Consider the following 21,735-nt stretch of genomic DNA (forward strand, 5'->3'; position numbering starts at 1 on the left):
CTGGTATAACCATAAGTCTGATCTCTTTTTCTATGAGATGTTTTTTTTTTCTTTAGATTCCATACATGAGTGAGATCATACAGTATTAATCTTCCTCTGTCTGACTTATTTCACTTAGCATAATACTCTCAAGGTCCATTCATGCCAATGGCAGGGGTTCCTCCTTTTTAATGGCTGAGTAATAGTCCATTGTGTGTGCATGTATATATATACGTATGTATATAAGATATCTATATCTTCTTTATTCATTCATCCATTGTGGACAGAAATATGTTATTCTGATTAAATAAACATTCTATTATAACTGAGATTTATTATTTATATCATATATGTATACTGTATACAAAGGTGTGCATGTACACAAACACACACACAAACACACACGGGCATACTCGTTTTCTTGCCATTACCTAGTAGATCAGATCTAACTATCCCGCCCTCCACCATGTAGGTCCCAGACCCCACACCTGATCTCCAGATATGGCGTTCCCTTCCATTCAGGCAGCTTCCTCTCTGTTCCCTATTGAGTCTTAACTCCCAGACTTTGTACATGAAGCTTCTCTTGCAAAATTCCACTCCTCCTTTTTTGTCAACTAATCCAAATCACTTTCTTAAAAGCTGCTTTAAAATGTAGGGCCATGCTTGACAAATAGCCATTCACACATGGTTAAGAATCATGGAGGGACTTCCCCGGTGGTGGCACAGTGGTTAGGAATCCACCAGCCAGTGCGGGGGACACAGGTTCGAACCCTGGTCTGGGAAGATCCCACATGCCACGGAGCACGTAAGCTCGTGTGCCACAACTACTGAGCCCACATGCCACAACTACTGAAGCCCACGTGCCTAGAGCCCATGCTCTGCAACAAGAGAAGTCACCGCAATGAGAAGCCTGTGCACCGCAACAAAGAGTAGCCCCTGCTCGCTACAACTGGAGAAAGCCCACCTGCATCAACGAAGACCCAATGCAGGCAAAAAAATTAATTAATTATTTTTTAAAAGTTTTTTTTAAAAAAAAGAATCATGGAGAATATATGGGAGAAAATGTAGTAAAGAAATGCAGGTGAAATAAAAAATGAAGTGAAATAAGATAAAATACAATGTAAGGCCCCAAACTCTTTCTTTTCAAATTGAAATTCTTTCAGTTTATTGTTTTTAAAAATTCAAACAATATAAAGTAAGAAAAACTTGTATAAAAAATTGTATAAAGTAGTAAGTGAAAGGCCATTGGAATCCCCCCTCCCTGGACACACTCACTGTTGTTTTATAAACCCATCCAGCCATTCAGAGTTTGAGGCTTCTAGCTCATTCCTCTAGTTTAAGACATTTCTTTTCTGGAAATCATGAGGCTTTTATTTTAAATTGTATTTTTCATATCACTATTTAAATGTTTGGTTCCACACATAACTAAATAACTAATAATGTTAAATGAGCTGAAAGTATGCTTTTAGGGTTCTAGTAACAATGTTCATAAATATGGGTTTCGGATAGCACTAGTAAATATTGTATTACAATCTTCCTATTATATAGTTTTCCTGATCTAGATGAGAATATCAGTTTTCTGCTACAATTATTTCCACATCTATATCATCTTCTGGAGAATAAAGACCACGTTTCCAACTTCCTGCTTTTAATAATCAATAGGGCCTAGCTAGTGTTCCTCAGACATTTGTTTCTACATCCTATAAAATCATTTAAATGTTTTTCATATGTAATTTGACGGAGGCCATATGTAAGGTTTGCTCTAGAAATACATATGGACCTTTGTTGGTATGATGCAAGTAATTTCTTGGGTGAGCGTTCTCATTTACGTGATGCAGCTAGAGGAGCAAATATCAAGAAATGAAAGAATCACCTCTCCAAAGGGAGATGAGAAGCCAGCTGGGGCAGATCAGACACAACGCTCTGTGGCTCCTCGTAGGAAACACGCAAATCTGCAGGGCAGAGCTGGTTACAGGTGGGTGGTAGAGACTGAGATCTCAACTTTGACCGCACCTGCTACAACCCACTCCACCTCACATACACTGGCTGGAATGGTTTTCCTTCCCATCTCACCCACCTCGAGAGAGACACGTGTGTGCGTGTGTACACACACACACACACACACACATTCACCCTTCACCTCTGACCTTTAATGATGCCTCCTCCGAGACGCTTTCCCAGCCACACAAAAAGTTCCCCCGTCAGTCAAGAACAAGAGCCCTCTTTTGCACACCTAAACCCGTTTTCACTTTCTCCTGTTACAGCACTTATCCCTCTGTTAGGGCTGCCAGGCGCTCGTCTTCTCTTCCACTGGACTTGAACATTTCAAGCCCAGCGAGTACGTCTGTCTTGCCTGCTATTTATACCTAGTAGGATAGCAGCCCCGTGAACCAAGCCAGAAGCTTGGAATGCATCCCTGACAACCACCAACCCTGCACCGCACCTCCTATCGCCACTCAGTTACCAATTCCTGCTGGTGCCTCCTTCTAGATCTCTCTCAAGTCCATCTGTTTCTCTCCATTCCTGTGCCACTTCCCTGGGGTGACTCCCATTTCTTTAGGCTCAGTGGCTGCAGTGGTCCCCTACCTGGTTTCCCTTCCTCCAGGCTTGTCACCTTCAAATGCATTCTCCGTCCTGACGTTAGAGTTCTTTCTAAAATGCCAAAATTCTTAAAACCAGTCGTATCCCACCCTTATCTTGCCAGCATCGTCATTTCATGCCATTCCCAACCATAGTGATTTTCTTTCAGCTCCTTGAATTTTTCACACTTTCTCTCATCTCTAGATTTTCTCATACTTGGAATAATTACCTGGGATCAAATATCTTGGCCATTGACGTAGCTGGGGAAATGAGAACTCTTAACTTATATGTCACCTTCCAATTGTGAAGAGAATAGCATGCTTCTCTGTTCGGGTCCCCAAAATGTATTTGCTTCAAGAAGTTATGAAAATCTCTCAGCATGGGAATCTCAGGAAGCAGACTGAACGACATAAATCTCTTCACTATGACCTCAAAGCAATACTTTTAAATACAGGATATGATTGGGTTTCAGGATGAAGGTTATATAAACTTGCCTCCCAATAGCGCTTGAAAAGCTCCTGTTGTATGCTTGTATTTTCCTCAGGACCTCATCCCTGTTGCCAGAAGATGTGGTAAAAAGGGAACCAACCATCATCTAACAAAATGGTTCATTTTGTGGTTTTAAAACAAAATCACCATTCCCAACATTACACAAAACAGGAACTTCAGCATTCAAACCTTCTGTTTCTGCAGTGTATACTTATGGAAGATTAATACCCAAGATGGGATTATCGTCTGGGAAATCTTAAACTCCACCCCAAACAAGTAGGACCATACTATAGGTTGAGCAGAGGCAAAATGTATTCCTTCCCCAAATAAATTCAGATTTTAAATAGGATTTACCGGGCAGTCCCTGTGCACTTTGTTGCTTAATGCATCCTGCCATTTCACTGTTACTATTTACATTTTCTCCTTATCTCAACCTTCTCCGTCTACTTCCTCACTCTCAGCTGATAATCTTGCTTTTTATGTCACTGAAACATAGATGAAATGAAAGAAGATCGTTTTCTTCTATTGCCAAACCCACAAACCCACTCTCACTCTGCTTTCTCTGCTCTCTAAGGATGGGCCGTCTTTGTGCTCCTCCAAGGCCAGTCCCTCCATCTGTGTAAAGTCCCACCCAGCACTTTTCATCTACTCAGGAATCTGTTTCTGCACATCCTTCTCCTCCTTTAATCAACATCATCATTTCCCTATCGACCGGACGATTCCTATTAGATTACAAACACGCTATCATGTCTTCTCGACAATTACATTTCTGTGGTCCCAGTTAGGGTGGAACTCCTTGGGAAAAAATGGCTCTGCAGACTTGCTGTCTCCTGTTGGTCTTCTCCCATTCTCTCCTGACACTCATGCCCCGCAACTACTTTTATCAGCCGTCAGTCACTTTCTGTGACCAAATCAGATGTTCAGGGTTCACTCCAATGCACACGAATTGCTTCACTGGCTTCTTGACCTCCTTTGTCTAACCGGCCACTCCTTCTTATCATTGTTTACACATCCTCCTGAATTCTCTAATTTTTCTTTAAATGTCAGGGACTCCAGGACTCTGTCTCAACCTTGACCTTTCCCCTCCCCTCCCCTCCTCTCTTCTCTTTGCTTCACTTCGCTTCTCCTCACTTCTTGTCTTCATTCACACCATCTCCCTAAGTCATGGCCTTAAATATCATCTACATACTTACAACTTCCACATTTAAATCTCCAAACCTCTTGCCTGAACCGTGGGTTTATTTATCTAACTGCTCGCTTGACATCACTTGGATGTCTAATAAGCATCTCCAGTTTCTCGTGTCTGGACTCAACTGGATATTTTCTCTAAGATTTGCTCCTTCCCCGCTGTTTCCTGTCTCAGTCCCATTCCTCCAGTTACTCAGATCAGATTTTTCTCCTTCTTCTGTACCCTTCATCTGATCCATAAAGAGAATTCTACCAACTGCACTTTCAAATAAATCCCAAATCCAACCATTTCTCAACCCTAAGTGCTATCATTCAACCCAAACTGCACTTTTCTACCACCAGACGATGGGTCTGTCTCTTACCCCATCCTCTTGCTTCCGCTCTTGGTTGCCTACACGCTATTAAACCGATCCTTTTAAAAACATAATTCAAATTCTGTTACTTGTCTACCCAAAACCACCATTGGCTGCCCATCACTCTTAGAATAAAATCCAAAGTCCTATCTCTGGCTTTTAAGGTGCTATATAATCTTGCCTAGACCTGGTTCTCGGGCCTCATTTTCTATCATTCTTTTCTTGACTTACTTCTCTTTAACCCAGTGACCTTTCTCCATTTCCCAAGAACACTATCCTCTCCGGACTTAACATTGACTCTCCTGCAACGTAGAACATTCCCCCTGCCCCATACCACATGGTTCCTTCCCTCACCTAATTTAGGCCCGTGCTCAAACATCACCTCCTCGGTGAAACTTTCTCTGACCACCTCCGGTAAGCAAAATCATAGCCCCCAAGATGTCTCCATCTTAATGCCCCAAACCCGACTATGTTAGGTTGCACGACAAAGGAGAATTAAGGCTGCAGATGGAATTAAGGTTGCTAATCAGTTGACCTTAAAATAGGGAGATTACCCTGGACTATCTGGAGGGCCCAAAGTAATAACACAGATCCTTTCATGTGAAACAAGGAGGCAGAAAGGGAGAACGAGAAACACGGCAGTGTGAGAAGGGCTCAGCCGAACATTGCTGGCTTTCAAAATGGAGGAGGACCATGAATCAAGGAATGTGGGCAACTTCCAGAAGCTGGAGAAAGCAAGAAAACAGATTCTTCCCCAGAGCTTCCAGAAGGAGCGCAACTCTGCCAACACCTTGATTTTAGTCCAGTGAGACCTATTTTAGACTTGGCCTCCAGAACTCTATGATAATCAATTTGTGTTGTTCAAAGCCATGAAGTACGTGGTAATTTGTTACAGCGGCAACAGGAAAATAATACCCCAGCCAATCTAAAAAAGTGCACATGTGCATGCACGCGTGTGCGTGTGCACGCACACACACACACACACACACGCACCACTCTCTGTCCCCTTAGCCTTACCTTACTTTTTCTCAACTTGCCACTGGCTATTCACTATAAATCCCACAAGGGTAAGTTCATGGCCATAATTCCAGGGTCAAGGACAGCACCTGCTTGAAGAAAGTTACTAACGCTCCTCTTGTCCCTGAAATTTGATTTTACTGTTTGCTAACTCTAAGCTTTATTTTCAAGTCCACTGTTCCTTAAGAGAAAATAGTTGACCCTTGAACAATGCTGGGGATTGGTTCCAGGACTCACCAAGGATACCAAGTGTCAGATGCTCAAGTTCTACAGTCTGCCCTCTGTAACCACAGCTCTGCATCTGCAGACTCAACCATCCAAGGATCCTTTAATAATGTAATATTTATTGAAATAAAATCCTCCTATAAATGGATTGGCACAGTTCAAATCCCCGTTATTCAAGGGTCAACTGCATTTTGTAAGTAAAAATGAGTTAAAGTTAACCAAAGGATGCTTTGAAGGGAAAAGACATTATGATTTAATAACATGTCACCCAAGGAGCCTGACTTAAAGGATGAAGGGTACTCAGTCCTCCCAGACAATATCTGTGCCAAAGAATGGAGACCAGGTGGAACAAGTTGAGACCTGATTGTCAGTATGAGTTTCACCCATATCTTCACATCTGTTGATAGAAACACCTTCGTTTCCTTGCCATGTGTCTGCTTCTTACCATAAATGTGGGGATTGGGACCAAAGCCCCAAAGAACTATGTTGTTTCAGGTCCCCCCTAAAAAGGTCCTGAAAAATATGTCCATTAGAAATAGAAGAAAAACCTGTTTTCATCGCATTTGCAAAGACAACCTCTTCTATTGCATTTCCTTTCTAGTATTCTTTTAAAGGTTGTGCGTAAACAGTTTTGATAGGTGTGTGTAAGTAAACCAGTCTACCACAAAGTGTTAGATATTCAAATAAGTTGGCCTGGCCAACCTCCTAGGTGTGCTTTGGTCTACCAAATGTGAGAAGAAGTAGTAAATGTCAATTCCTGGCGGAAGTTTTAATAGACGATGTGCAATTTGCCACATGCCTTCCCAGTTAGAGTGACCTTGAAAGCATGTGTCAATAAGGAATCTCCATCAGCATGGGTCTTTGGGTCACTTGAATAAGCAGAGGCTCCTCTCCAGTTCATATTAACCAGATAGTGTGAAAAAGCAATAAACCTTGTTGGTTTAAGCCAGAGATTTTGGGTTATTTGATACTACAGTAATCCCTGGGCATTCTTTGGCTTAAGAAATGTGAGGAGAAATGACTGTCAAAAAATATTCTATCCTGTGGGTCCAACGGGTTTCTTTCGTTCATGAATTCTCAGTGCCTTTTCAAGGAGACTATATATGGTAAGTCTCAAAGAAGATGTGATGGTTAATTTTGTGTGTTAACCTGACTGGATCATGAGATGCCTGGATATTTGACTAAACATTATTTCTGGATATGTCAATGAGGGCGTTTCTGGATGAAATCAGCCTTTAATTTGGTGGACTCAGTAAGGCAGTTTGCCTCCACAAACAGCTCTCTTATTCTAAAAGGCTCTAGAAACTGTCATGTCAGACCACCAAGCCTATGTTTCTATTGATGTAGGAGCAATCTAGAATGAAAACAGGAGATACACTGCACCTTCTTATTTTTACACATATAACTGTCATTGAAAACACCCTTGGTCTTCAGTATTTTGAAGCATAAACACCTATGCGTAAATAAGTACATTTCTAAACTACTCTACCACCTACACTCAAGACAAAAGAGGAAGCAACTAAGATTGCTTTCAGCCAATACAGAACCTGAATTGTGGTTTTCCATTGTTAATCTCCATAACACTTCCGTGAACTCAATAATTTCATTTAGAAATTTTTGCATGTTTCATTTTATCTTTATTTTTCCTGATCATAAATAAATACCTGTTCATGGTTTTTACAAATAAGTAATAAATGCACTAGAAAAAGAAGAAAAAAAAAGTTTTAATTACATTTCCTGATAGCCTCTCATTGCATATCTCCTCTTGTACTCTTCTACAAGTTGTAGACACAATTTTGAATTTTATGTTTTTCACTTAGTTTTTTTAAAATAAATTTATTTATTGTTAGCTGCATTGGGTCTTTGTTGCGCGTGGGCTTTCTCTAGTTGCAGCGAGTGGGGGCTACTCTTTGTTGCGGTGCATGGGCTTCTCATTGCGGTGGCTTCTCTTGTTGCAGAGCACAGGCTCTAGGTGTGTGGGCTTCATTAGTTGTGGCACACGGGCTCAGTAGTTGTGGCTTGTGGGCTCTAGAGTGCAGGCTCAGTAGTTGTGGTGCACGGGCTTAGTTGCTTGGCGGCATGTGGGATCTTCCCAGACCAGGGCTCGAACCCATGTCCCCTGCATTGGCAGGCAGATTTTTTAACCACTGTGCCACCAGGGAAGTCCTCACTTAATATTAAAACAAAAGCATTTCCCCATTTTAATCCTGATTCTTGGTAGGCTTCATTTTTTTATGGTCCTATAATACCCAATTGTGTGATTTATACCATCATTTACATGAGACACATCCATATGATATGTAGGATGTTTGAAAATGTTATTTTTTAGTGTTATGCCCCCTTTCTTCTAAAAAAGGATCTGCAGCAACTTTAGAATTAATTTTTGAAACATATTTTCCACTGGGAATTGTAGGAAGAGAGAAGCCAGAAAAATACCAGAAAATCGTTCCTGGAAAATAAGATGTTCTGGGTGGTTAAGAGAGAGGCACCAGGACATGGGCTCAGGGTGAGTGGGGACACGGGTGTACCTAATAGATGCTGAGAGGTGAGCTGTGCCATGACGTATTATGGAAACCATATGGTAAGAGGTGGGGGTGGCTTATGCCAGAGGCACGTGGGCAAATCGTGGGGAATGACAACAGACCGATCTGAAATGGAGCCGTAACCTGGCTGGGGGGAGTTGGCCCTGACCCAGTACACCTGGGGTAAGATGCTGTGTGTAACCTGGGCTGTGTAGGGTCCTTGCATAAACCTATTCCTGTAGCAGTGGTGTGTGCCCTTCCCTCTCATCTCTACATGTCCTGTAAATCAGAGCAGATGGATACAGAGGCTTTTGCAACATCATACACAAATCTGTGGCCACGTGTCAACTCTCAGAGCTTAAGAATAAAATTGACCTAATGGGGCTTCCCTGGTGGCGCAGTGGTTGAGAGTCCGCCTGCCGATGCAGGGGACACGGGTTCGTGCCCCGGTCCGGGAAGATCCCACATGCCGCGGAGCGGCTGGGCCCGTGAGCCATGGCCGCTGAGCCTGCGCGTCTGGAGCCTGTGCTCCGCAACGGGAGAGGCCACAACAGTGAGAGGCCCGCGTACTGCAAAAAAAAAAAAAAAAAAAAAAAATTGACCTAATGTTAATAAGTTAATTCTCTGCAGTGCAGTTATACTACTTTTGATTACTACAATAATGTGTTTGAAGTAAGACCTCCTTAGTTTAATGATGATCAATGAGAGGTCCCATGCCTGAATTTCAGCAAGGATATGAGAATTAGTAAGTATGATGCTTCATTGCAAAGATTTATTCTGATTCAACATGTTTCCATTCAGTTTTTTTTTTTTTTTTTTTTGCGGTACACGGGCCTTGCGGCACACGGGCCTCTCACTGTTGTGGCCTCTCCCGTTGCGGAGCATAGGCTCTGGACGCGCAGGCTCAGCGGCCATGGCTCACGGGCCCAGCCGCTCCGCGGCATGTGGGATCCTCCCATCTTCCCGGACCGGGGCACGAACCCCATCCCCTGCATCGGCAGGCGGACTTTCAACCACTGCGCCACCAGGGAAGCCCATCCATTCACAGTTTTCTTGCCAAACACGTTTGGAATATAATGTTCTTTATTTAAACAATGTATAGAAGGTCTGAAGATCTGACACATTGTTTGCCCCTATTTGGGGGCAGTAAGGTGACTTACTTAGCTTTTCAGGGATGTGTCCTTATACTTCCAGCTATTATTACATCGGACCTTCCTGTCGTCTAGAGTTTAAGCCCACATGCTCATAGCAATGGCCATGCTCCATAATGCTTTTTCTTTCTTTCTTGGTTTTATATACACGCAGTACAGTTCACTCTTGGTGATGTACAGTTTAATGAATTTTGATAAACACATACCATCACGGATCCATCATCACAGTCAAGATGCAGGAAGTTCCGTCAGCTCCCCAAATTCCCTTGGTCTTCCCCTTTGGAGACAACCCCTCTTTCCTACTCCTAATGCCTGGCAACCATTTCTATAAAGACTTATTTTTATAATCTATGCTTTACTTCTACTAAAACAATTAAAAGGGTAAATGATCACTTTGGCCAGTGTCTGTGGATCTAGAAGAATTTCTCCACTTGTAGACCTTTGGGTCTAAATCTCAGAGATCCAGGAGCTGGCCTTTCTGCAGGGCTAGAGACGAGCCCCGTTTCCTCCCAGCTGGTCTGAGAGCTGCCTGGCTGAGGTCCATAACAGAGCAACACCGGTGTATTAGGTAGGATGTTTAGAGTATAAATCGCTTATTCGTGCCTCACGATTTGCTTATCTACCTTAAATCCCATAAACGTAACCCAGAATCGAAACTACTTTTCATCTATTTTAGCGTTCCATTATACACGTACACCTTGCCTGATGCACTAAAATGTTATGTGAAAATGTATTTGAACTGAATTCTGAAAATTAACTATTTTTAAAGTGAGTGCTTTTAAGAAGATCAATAATTAGTCTTTTCTCTCTCTTCCTCAAAAACCCATGTTTGTGTATCTGGATGGTGTCCATCAGGGAACTGCTTAGCTGAGCTTGTTAGAAATGTCAGCAATTCTCTTCATCAACACAACTCACAGATATAGGACTCTGTACACAACAGGTAAAGTTTGAACTCGTACATCACACCTGGCTGGCTTCAATGCGCCAGTGCGTTTTTCTTGCCTTCAGAACAATTTCAAGACAATTTCCTACAGTCCTCCCAGAATGCTGCAGCTGCTGCACGGATTCTTCCTGCCAAGAGCCTGGAAGCCTGTTGCATCACACACGTCCAGCTTCTTGAAAGAATTTTGCAGATTAAGCAACAGGCGCCTAACGCTCATTCTACCCAACTAGCCGTAGAGCAGATCTGTTTCCCATTTCTAGTTGGACTTTCAAGGACTTCCGTTTTCTAATTGCTTCCTCCGGTGCTGTGAGCTGTGGGGACTGCTCCCCCTTCACTTCTCATGCCAGGACTTCGATGGCCATTGTGTTCTGTCACATGAAAGTTAGAGCCAACTGCGAGAAGCTGAGGGATGTTGGTTGCATCTGTTGGGCCAGCCTGTCAGTCATGGGAGCCATCATGAACTGCTTCTAGAATAAGTAAGCCTTCCAGCTTAAGCACCCCTGATGACTCAGCGGGATCAGTAATTAGCAGAGTAAGCTTTCTGCCCTAATCTGTGTGTGTGTGTGTGTGTGTATACATTTTTTTTTTCATGTGTGTGTGAGAAGCAAAACTTACCCTAACTCTGGCAATATTGATTCTTAAAAGGAGCAGGTTATCTTTGGGCTGCCTTCCGCCTTTTTTTTTTTTCCACTTTCAATTGAACTTACTGGAGTCCAGATATCTGCTCTCTCTGAGTTCTATCACCTTGGTGTTATCTCCTCTGTCATTTACTGGGATAGCTCTGCCCTGCATTTGCCTTTGCTTTGTTCCTGAACAAAAACTGGTTTCTTTCTGAGGAAGTTAGAAAAGCAAGACTTATGTGACCAATATGTTTCCCAACCCTCACACGAGAAAAAGGGCACACCCAATGCTATCGAAAAACAACCCTGTACCAGTCACAGCGCCAGATGCTTTAAGCTGCTTCTTATTGTGGGCTCACTCGACATGAAATGAAAAATAAAACAGACTCCTGCCCGCCCCTCCACCCCCAACAAAGGCTTCCCGGCTCCAAGCTAAAACACAATTCCGAAAAAATCTTACCATTTTAGAGCTTTGAAATACCCTAACCAAATTGTCTTCCATTTTAAGTTTTACTTTTTTCTTTCTTTCTTTTTTTTCTTTTTTTTTTTTTGAACACAAAGATGCTAAATTAAGGCCAGGCAAGTTCTGGTTGTCTTTCTCAGATGATTTCCAAATCTCAGTGGGACCTCCCACCTCTTCCTGTTCACTCTGTAAGTGGGTCTCTAACTGGGAGGGTTCCCAACGATTTGCCCCTCCGTGATTACTAATGCTGTGATTATTATCATCATTATTAGCACATGCAATTATCTTTCACTGCAAAAGGTTGCATTCGAGCATTTAAAACAATCAAATATTTGTGTACTCCGCTTTTGTTACCACTGTTGCAATTTGCCTTCTTATCATTCCAAAGATGGACTGTCTGTTTCATTGTCTCATTCACCCTTCTTCTAGCTGGAGAGCTGTAACCTAGGAGTTTTTATGTAATCCACACATGGGTTTGGAAAATGTAGGAAGAAGAAAAACAATGAACCTTGGAGTAGATTTAGAAAGGAGAGGCATGAATTTGGCAGACGTGATGTTCTACATTGAAGACGTGGGGCACAGTTTAGAGGCAAAAGTGGAAGAAATCAGTTTGGTGATGGGGGTATTTTATTTTAGTGAGGTAAGAAGGAAAGCCAGGAGGGAGCTGAGAGGACATTTTTGGAGCCACTTGATTTTGTGCAGAGCAGGAAAATTATCTACCCTTTTCCCTCCCCACCACCATATGCTTCCTGACAGTTTTCTTTTTTCATACTTGAAAGGACCACAGATTTTAATAGTATTCATACATTTGAAGTGTTAGGCAATTCCCAGCTTCCTCTAGTTTTGCATTTATGGTAAGTAATTTTTAAAATCCAGGTTATAGGATAAAGTAAAAATAAAATAAATGACTACTATTTAATGAAAAATATTTCAAACGCAAAGGCAGAAAGAAAAAAAAAAGGCAGTTGACCTTAAATAAACTAAGGTTCAAGATCACAACCAGATTCGGGGTCTAAATTATAGGCCAGTCTCCCTCAGTGTCTAGGCTGAGAGAGTTTAGTAAGTTACCACAGCGAGCATTAATTTATAGACACCCCCAGGGCCTGAACAAGTTGAAACAACATCATTAAAAGGTCAAATTTACTTAGACTGTCTCGAATTCAGATGTAATAGTAAAAGCAGACAGGGTGGAAGACAGAGACAGTCGTGGCTCTCTGTACCAAGGTATATTTGTAACGTGATCTATATTGATGCCGACGCATCACACTCTATTATGTGCATCTCAGTTTGTGGGTGTCCAGCACTCAGAGCCCCTGCTTTGTCAAGCAGAGAAATTTTCTTCCTCTTTGGGGGAAACCTGCACGTTGCTGCCCATGGGCAGAGGGTAGGACAAGAGGCAGCTGAGGGGGCATATACAACCCATCTTTCCCACCAAGACAAAGGCTGTCTCTACGACCTCTGATTTCCACAACCTTCTGCCCAAACTGCTTTCCCCTTTCAGATCTTCTCTGGAGGATCATTTTAACTGGAACCTGTGAAGGTAACTTTGGGGTGGGGGAGTGGAGGAGGGGGAGGGAAGGTGAGCGGTGCCTCAGCTCCATAGGATCCAACCTTGAACTTGCAGTCTGTTAGGACCAACCCTGCATCTACTGTTTACCATTGTGTGGTCTTGGATGTATCTTTTTTTTTTTTTTTAATTTATTTATTTTTGGCTGTGTTGGGTCTTCGTTTCTGTGCGAGGGCTTTCATCGCGGTGCGCGGGCCTCTCACTGTTGCGGCCCCTCTTGCTGCGGAGCACAGGCTCCAGACGCACAGGCTCAGTAGTTGTGGCTCACGGGCCTAGTTGCTCCGCAGCATGTGTGATGTTCCCAGACCAGGGCTCGAACCCGTGTCCCTTGCATTAGCAAGCAGATTCTCAACCACTGCGCCACCAGGGAAGCCCTTGGATGTATCTTTTAAACACCTTTGATGTCTGTTGCCTTACTCATAAAATGGGTTTTACATGGTCATTTTGTTGTATGGATTAGAAATAATGTGTATAAGTGACTGGTACATAGTAGGGGATGAATAAATGCAACACATGTGGTAGTATTGACTGCAACACCCAGAGCCAGAATGCCTCTGTTTCTGCTTTTCATCTTTGGTTCCAAGATCATACTCTGCTCACAGAACCGACACTTGAACTGGAAATAGCTCTACAGGCTCCTGCTCTCCCTCCCTTCCTTTCACAGCTTTGCAGCAAACGGCATTCACTGGCAATTCCACCATCTTGTGGCTCATGGATAAGGTCTTTGGTAGAAATGATGTGTATGTGTATGTAGTGTGCTGGCCCCCACTCAATAGCACACAGTCCTCTGATTCCTATTCCCCCACCCATTCTCAGGCCATTCCCAGTAGCAGCCAAGGTTCCTGGGCCCACAGTACCCCCTGATGGCTAAATGGGGAACTTTCTTTTCTCAGTCATTCTTCTCTCTCTGAAACTCACCCAGGCTTTCACTGTTCACTGCTTTGTTCATTCCGTCATGGACCATTCATTTCTTACAAATGTTGTGTGGCCTCCTATGCCTTGCTTTTTTTTTTTTTTTCATTTCTTGCTCAATTATTTCAGAAACATCTATCTCCCTCCCTGGTTCCCTCACTTTGTTCCACTTAATGAACCCTCAAGTTACGGCGATTATGGTTGCAAGTATAAAATAGTAGGATGAATGCATCTCTCAAGAGAAAAACCCCAGGGAATTCCCTGGTGGTCCAGGGGTTAGGACTCCATGCTTCCACTGCAGGGGACATGGGTTCGATCCCTGATCGGGGAACTAAGATCCTGCATGCCGTGAGGAAAAAAAAAAAAAAGAAAAAAAAAACCCCATCCATTTAGGAGTAAAATAAGACATAGTTGTAGAACCAGCAGCATTAATCTCGAAAGCCCTTTGCAACATCCAGATGTCTTCCTGAGAACCTGTGCAGAAGGTGTCATCTACCCCCCTTTCTCCAAGGAACACTGATATTTTCTCAACACTCATTATTTTCCTATTTAGATAATCGCCAGAATTGTACTAGTTTGTCCCCTACTGTTTCATTGCAAATATGATTCAGCTACAGTAAGGGTTAAGTGCATTCCTATGGGTTATTCTGGAAACCAAAGCACGATCTTTCAGCATTAGTTCTCTGTGGGAAACTGAATTCAAAGCTCCGAGCAGTTGCTTTAGAATGAACTTTTGGGAAATGCTGCCTATTGTAATTTAACACTGGAAAGTTTTGGTTGGGAGTGGTCAGTTTTCAATAATTCATATTGATGTCTGTATTCTCTGGTTTTCATTTGTTGAATGGTGACATCTACTGGGAATAGTACTTAGAAAGGTATTCAGGTGTGACTTATCTTATCTGGATAAGATATTGACTCTTCCTTATCAAAGAGAAAATATACTAACCAGATCCTGATTTGATATGTTGATATGTTATGGGACTATTCTAGAAGGTTATTAAATTCATGTCCATGACTATAGATTGACTGTTGGTAAAAATACATCAAATGTCTCAAAATGCAAATGCTAATTTCCCTTAGCTTAAATTCAAATATGCCCACAATTTATGTTTTTATTTATCAAGGCTTACATTTAAAATACTTTTTAAAATACAAATGATTTTGATGTGGATTAGTAAAATACCTTTAACTTTATGCTTAATTGTTCTGATTTAGGAAATTTATTCTCAAGCTAGAGCTCAGTAATTAGAAGCATCTAAAGTCCTGATTCAACAACAAATTGAAAGATTTCTTTCACAAATTAATATCAAGTGGCTGAATTAGTCATAAAATGGTAAATGAGCTGTTGTGACCATATATAGACACATATGAAAAACATAATTTTAAAGTGTTTTCATAAAATATTTCCTAGTTTGGTCATAATTCAAGCTAATGTTTGCATAGGAGTTTTTTCTTTGAAATGATTCCCATATACTTAGAATTGAAACTATTTTCTCCTTTAAAATAAAAACTGCAAATCAGTTAAAGTAACAGGTAAATAACACCCATCCAATTTCATCAAAATTCTGTGAAAACTGATGTTCTACATAAATTCTAAATTCATACTAATGTAACAATAATGAAGAATATATCATAAAATAGCTGTGTGGTGCAAAAGGTATTTTAATTGATTGTTCATCAAAGAACATTATTTGAGTTGACACATTCACATTTTTCCGAAAAGAGGTATTTGCTTCCTGATAATATATACCTTTTGAATTCATAACGTTTTGGAGGTACAGATTAAAACATTCAGTGTTAACGTTTTTGAAAGCATTAAGTTTAAATTGTTTTCTCAAGACCCAAGGAGAAAACACCAGAGGAAACATAAACAGCCTGAATTGTTTAAAATGTATTTTCCCTTTAATTAAATAAGAAACATCTGTCCAGGGATTTTGGAAATGAATGTAATCCATCCACACTCTGCCTGTACTAGTTTGCATCCAATGTCCAATATTTTGAAAGAAAACTCTGTCTTTCTGTAAAGAATTAAACAGCAACATGGAGTGATATCTGGGTCTGTAGCAGCTGACTCTTGCCTCCAGAGCTTGGGCACTGTTAATGCTAAGGATCTGTCTTTTCCCAGATTTGTCCTTGGGAAGTAACCAAATTCTCTCCGGAATCAAGGTTAGGGTATAACATCTGCCTTTCTCCAAACCATCCACTCCCCCTGAAAATGCTTATTTCGGAAGAGTAAGGGAACAGAAGTTACCAGGATGCGCCCAAAAACCCACGCTCAAAATACCGTTCCCCCTCTGGGGTGCACTCAACATTTTCCTCCCCTTCACTCCGGCTTTAAAAAGCTGATTTCTCTAGGGACCTGCGCTGCCCACAACACAGACCCATCAGACAGGCCACGTGAGCACAAAGAAAGTGGACAGTTGACTCCAGGATGGCTGTGGCTCTTTGAAACCAGGACCCACAGTTGAGAATGACAAGTATCACTTACTGGTGTTGTCAAACGGTATCTGCCTGCACTGCACGGACCCCTCGGCGGGCCAAGGACAGTAGTAGACGGCTCCCCCTTCCACGATGTCTGGCTGGCTAGTGTTGGCTTTGGGCGCTCCCACCAAGACACTCGCTCTGCGAAAAGGGTTGGAGAGGAATTACTCCTTGGGAATCATAAACGTGAGCGCAGGCGACGCAGTCTCTGGAGCAGCCTGCCCACGGAGACTAGGGTCGGGGTCAAGGGCAGAAACGTGTTTAGGGTGGAGACCGACTGTCAAACCTGATTTCCTCGCGGAAACCTATGGGCGTCTGAAACCTGGTTTGGAAGAGGGTGCAAATAGTCCTAATTCTTCTCTAGGTGGAGCTATGTATATAGTGAGTTGGGAAGAGGGGCGGGCGGGGGTGGGGGGGAATAGCCAAGGACAGAGCCCAGCTGCTTGTAGCAGACAGCACTTGCGCCCAGACCCTTAACGGTTACAGGCTACGTATAAACAGACCATGTTGCGGTCGTGGTTTTCACTGGCTTGAGTCCGCTCGGTCCCGTTTCCCCCTTTGTACGATGCTGAAGTCTTTGTCTCGGGACCTCCCCGGGACCTTCGGATTCTAGGCAAGCGGCATGTCCCTAGCTCAAAGTTCACAAGGCACATCTAGCATGGAAGGCGAGAGAAGAGGCTGGTGGCGGGGAGCCGGACGGGACCCCCAGCGGGCAGCGCGATGGGCTCTCACGATCGCCTGCCATCAGGCTGCGGGGACAGGCGCGGGTCCCCCGGCAGAGGGGCAGGGACCCATCCTGGGGCGGGGTGGGCCCGCGCGCGCGGGGAAACTTACGTGCGAGCGGCAGGTACGTGGAAGTCCACCGCGTAGCCGAAGTAGCTGCCCTCGGGGCCGCCGTACACCGTGAGCTGGTCCACGTCCAAGTTGAACGCCTGCGAGGCGGGCGACCACAGCACCACCAGCGCGGCCGAGAAGCAGCAGAGGGGCGCGAGGGGCGGCGCCCGGTTGCCCCGGGGACCGCGGCGGGCCCGGGCGGACATCGCCCTCCGCCCGGCCGGTGCTCACCGGACGGCGGGAGTCGAAGACCCCGGCTGGCGAACGGCGGGCGTGGCGGCTGGCGGTCCCCGATGCCCGCGGCCCGGGTCGGTGCGCGCGGCGCGTCCGCAGTGACAGCCCCGGGCGATCCTCCGCGCGTCCCCTGCGGTCTGCCGGCCGCCTGGTCCCGCGGCTCGGGGGGCTGGCGGAGGGGATCCGAGCCCTCCTCTGGCAGCGGGAGGGGCCGCGGCGCGGTTGGGGCGCCTCCTAGCGGCGCGTCAGCGCACTGCGGGCCGGAGTCCGCGACTCCCTCGCCGCCCTCGGCTCCGCTGGCGGCCGGCGCCTGTTTCGGCCGCCCGGCTTTTCTACATCTCAAGAACGATCTGAGCCTCACACAGGCCAAGTCAAGCCATTGCTTTTGGAAGCCTATCTCCCCCCTCCCCTGGCCCCCGCCTCATGGGGCGAGGGTTTACTCCAGTGTCTCCCAAATGGAAGACTGTGAAAGCGTACGCCAGCACGAGGGACGAGGCCAGACCAAGCCGGGATCTTTGCATCACCTCTACAGCCTGAAGACCCTTTCAGGGTCGATGTGCGTTTGTACAGTCCTCTCCTTCCCCACCTCTACCCGACCTCCCTGCCGAGGTAACTGATAAGCAGAGCAATCCTGGAGATTTTATTTAGGTCTTTCTCAAAGGCACGTGGCACACGTTAAATGACTCGGCCCTATATGTCCTTAACCCTGTGTAATTGTGGTGAAGACTGGCAAAGGTGGGAATGTCGGAATTTCCAGTTTACCCCCAGCAGGGGTCGAGGGTGTAGGTTGGAGTCAGCGGGAGTTCAAACTTCAGTTCCAATCCACCACCGGTGTTACTGATCTCTTTCTGTGTCTTCTGCTTGAGGTAGGGAGTGAGGGATGAGTAGGGGGGAAGGCAGAGGAGAACCGTGACGTAGAAGCCCTTACATAACGTGTGGTCTTCCAGGGAAACAGGACTGATGGGGAAAGAGAGCTGCTATTAAGCGTTAAACAGGGTGGTGCTGGGGTTATATAGGTATAGAGACGGGAGAGGTGCATAGGGTCTACAGTATTTTAAGGAGATGTGTTGGTAGATTTCAACAGAAATTTGAATATGAGGCTTGGCTTTGGACATTGGGGGCGGAGTGATTGAGGGAAGGTATTAAAGACAGAAAGGCTGGGATGAAATGGTTGTGCAAAGGGATCAGAATAAAAGTGTGGGTTGGAGAGCAGTGGGTGATAGGGATGGACATCCTGAGAAAGGATCTTCATGACAAGAACATTTATTGAGGCAGAGGGAGCCGGTTCTACAGCAAAGGCATGACATGCCCACAGGGATTCCAGAAGTTTAGTAGAGGATGTGTGTGTGTTGGTGGAAGGCGGTCGGTTGTTAGAAGGAAGAGAAAGCAAAGCAGCTGTTGCCCAAATGCACTGGCTGATGAGGACTTCGACATGATTAACAGATGGAAGGGAAAGGAAGCCCAACGGGTTAACTAGGAAGCCCAACAGGCCCTTTTCTGGCAGGGAAAGGGCCAGAAGACTGATGGCAGAAGGAAAGTGAAGGAGAGCCCAAGACGAGTCTGCTGGTATCGACTAAGAAGAGGAGAATCACAAACAGAAGCAATGGGCAAGGAGAGCGTACTGGGAGGTAGATGGTGAGTTAGATGCTGGACCTGTTGAGTCTGTTACTAGCATGGGATCCCCAAGAAGCTGGAAGCGTAAAGTGTGATTCAGAGCAGTGGTCTAGTGTGGTGGTGCAGATGTAGGAGTCCATCCACGGAAAATCTCTGCTCCCATTGAAAAGCTAGACTCTCTCTCTCTTACATTAGAACCCACTTGGCAGACTGAATTAAATTTTACATTTCATCTTTGCTTGTCTCATCCCTGTAGAAGTGCTAAAAATTAATAAGCGATCAGAAGATTATGTAGCAAATCATCACGTCTGGATCATTTCCTAACTGGCTAGTCCTTTCCCAGACAAGGACTTAAAAGTAGAGGGTAGAAAACATTTTTCTCAGTCCAAAAGTCCACTTGAGTTGGATACAAACTCCACTACCTTGGGTCAGGTTACTATTGTTCATAAAAGTGATGTTCCCTAGAGTAAATTTCAATGAGTGATTCACATGCAAGGTACACATGGGCATATTCAGAGCTGTGGGAGACCTTGAGACTGGGAAATAACCTCAATGCCATGCTGAAATGTGTAAATTCATCACATTGTAGGCAAGTCTTATGTTGAAATGGAACACCTAAATAGGTAGAAAGTAATGGGGGGGGGTGAGGAATTGGGAGATTGGGATTGACGTATATACACTATTGATACCTGGTATAAAATAGATAACTAATGAGAACCTACTGTATAGCACAGGGAACTCTGCTCAGTGCTGTGTGGTGACCTAAATGAGAAGGAAATCCAAAACAGAGTGGATATATGTATATCGCTAGCTGATTCACTTTGCTGTACAGTATAAACTAACACACTATTGTAAAGCAACGATACTCCGATAAAAATTATTTTTAAAAAAGTATTTTGAGTTAAAAAATCCAGCCTTTTCTCAAGTCTTTATGAGGGCATGTTTCAAAAGATTTACAAAGATAACATAAGCAATCATCATCTCTATTTGTTTAAATTAATAAAGTGCAATTAAAAACAAAAAGAAAGTAATAGCATAATCCTAGATGTACACTTGGTCCACATACCAACTTACCAGACAGAAGTAGCTCAATATTATAAAATGCGTTGATTTGTAAAAATCAGCACATCACCAGGGTATCCCCTTTTGCTACTGTCTCGCTTTTTGATATTTCTAGCATGTTCCTTATTTTTAATTCAAGATAGGGGTAGGCCAGGAAAGAAAATTCTACTTATTGCACATAATTGGATACATACGGTTGTCCGTTTCTTCTAAAACACGCTTGTTCTTGATTTATACAACAAGCCTATATTCTTAATAGTGTCACTTTCCACTGTACAGATGAGGGCATTAAGGTTCAGAGAGGTACAAGCATATACAAAGTTACACAGCAAGTAAGTGGTGTGATTTGAACCCAGGACCAGCAGATGCCAAAACAGTTCCTCATACTCTTAGGTCTATAAGTATGTTTTTGTAAGTTATGGCAATAATGAGAAGTCACCTTTCTGAAGTAGCAAGCTCTTCTGGGCTGGCCCTTTGAGCATGCCCATGAGTCATGATTGAGACGTGGCATAATGTAGCAGTGTGTTAAGAGGTCTCAGAAAAGGGTTTGGTGGTACCTTGGTATTCAAAGAGTGGAGGGAAAGCAAACTTACCTGAAGCTCTTTGACCTCCCTGGGAGGCCAAGAGCCTGGAAGAGTAGTAAATCTTCCAAGAAGTCAGAAAAAAAAATCTGCAATAATTACAGGGACAGAATAGGTCTGCATAGGTGTCTTGCACATTGCGCTGTTCTGACATGTGGGAACCATGCCAATCAGTAAAACTTGGGGTGCCGTCAGAGAAACACATGGACAGTGACAGGTCTTATGCTGAATGAGAAGTTTGACATCTTAAAGGTCTACTAGCACTGATTTATTTGTCAGAAAAGCAAGTCTGGGAATTGTTTGTCATGCATGTGAGTGAGTACGTGTGTATGTTTAATACTGAGTGTGTGAGTACGTGAGTACGCGTGTATATTTAATACTGAGAAAGGTATACATAGTTGTTTGCCTAAACAGAAAAGAAAAGAACCCAAAGGTCAAAGATGGAACAGATTTGGCCCAAACGTTCCAAAAATACATAAGTAAAGAGTACCCTAGGAAAAAAAAAATGCTCTCTGGGTTGTAGCCATGTATGAAGTACTTAAAAATAGAGATGTAACATTTAACCATTAGTGCGTACTTTTTAACAGAAGACCAAATACATTTGTAACTTAATAACCAATTACTATTCCCCACTGTTTATTTTATTTCTTAACAATTTTTTAAAATATTTATTTCTTTAACTTATTTATTTTCTTAATTTTTTGGGCTGTGTCGGGTCTTCGTTGCGGCACGGGGGCTTCTCTCTAGTTGTGGTGTGAGGGCTCCAGGGCATGTGGGCTCTGTAGTTTGCAGCACGTGGGCTCAGTAGTTGAGGTGTGTGGGCTTAGGTGCCCCGCGGCATGTAGGATCTTAGTTCCCCGACCAGGGATCGAAGCTGCGTCCCCTGCCTTGGAAGGCAGAGTCTTTACCGTGGGACCACT

General features: G+C 43.8%; 1 protein-coding gene across 1 annotated transcript in view; it reads right to left on the reverse strand.

Annotated features, from left to right (window-relative positions):
- The window catches only part of ITGA8 (integrin subunit alpha 8), a 181,171-nt gene extending 163,504 nt beyond the window's left edge, over positions 1 to 17,667 (reverse strand). Inside the window, exons 1-2 of the mRNA XM_060162498.1 lie at positions 17,325 to 17,667; positions 16,498 to 16,631 (exon numbers count right to left, since the gene is read on the reverse strand). Of these exons, the coding sequence (XP_060018481.1) occupies positions 16,498 to 16,631; positions 17,325 to 17,530 (340 nt within the window). The 5' untranslated portion in view covers positions 17,531 to 17,667. The remainder of the gene's footprint in view (positions 1 to 16,497; positions 16,632 to 17,324) is intronic.
- Positions 17,668 to 21,735: the final 4,068 nt, after the last annotated feature.

Source organism: Lagenorhynchus albirostris, chromosome 1 (genome assembly GCF_949774975.1).
Source record: "Lagenorhynchus albirostris chromosome 1, mLagAlb1.1, whole genome shotgun sequence".
Taxonomy (NCBI): domain Eukaryota; kingdom Metazoa; phylum Chordata; class Mammalia; order Artiodactyla; family Delphinidae; genus Lagenorhynchus; species Lagenorhynchus albirostris.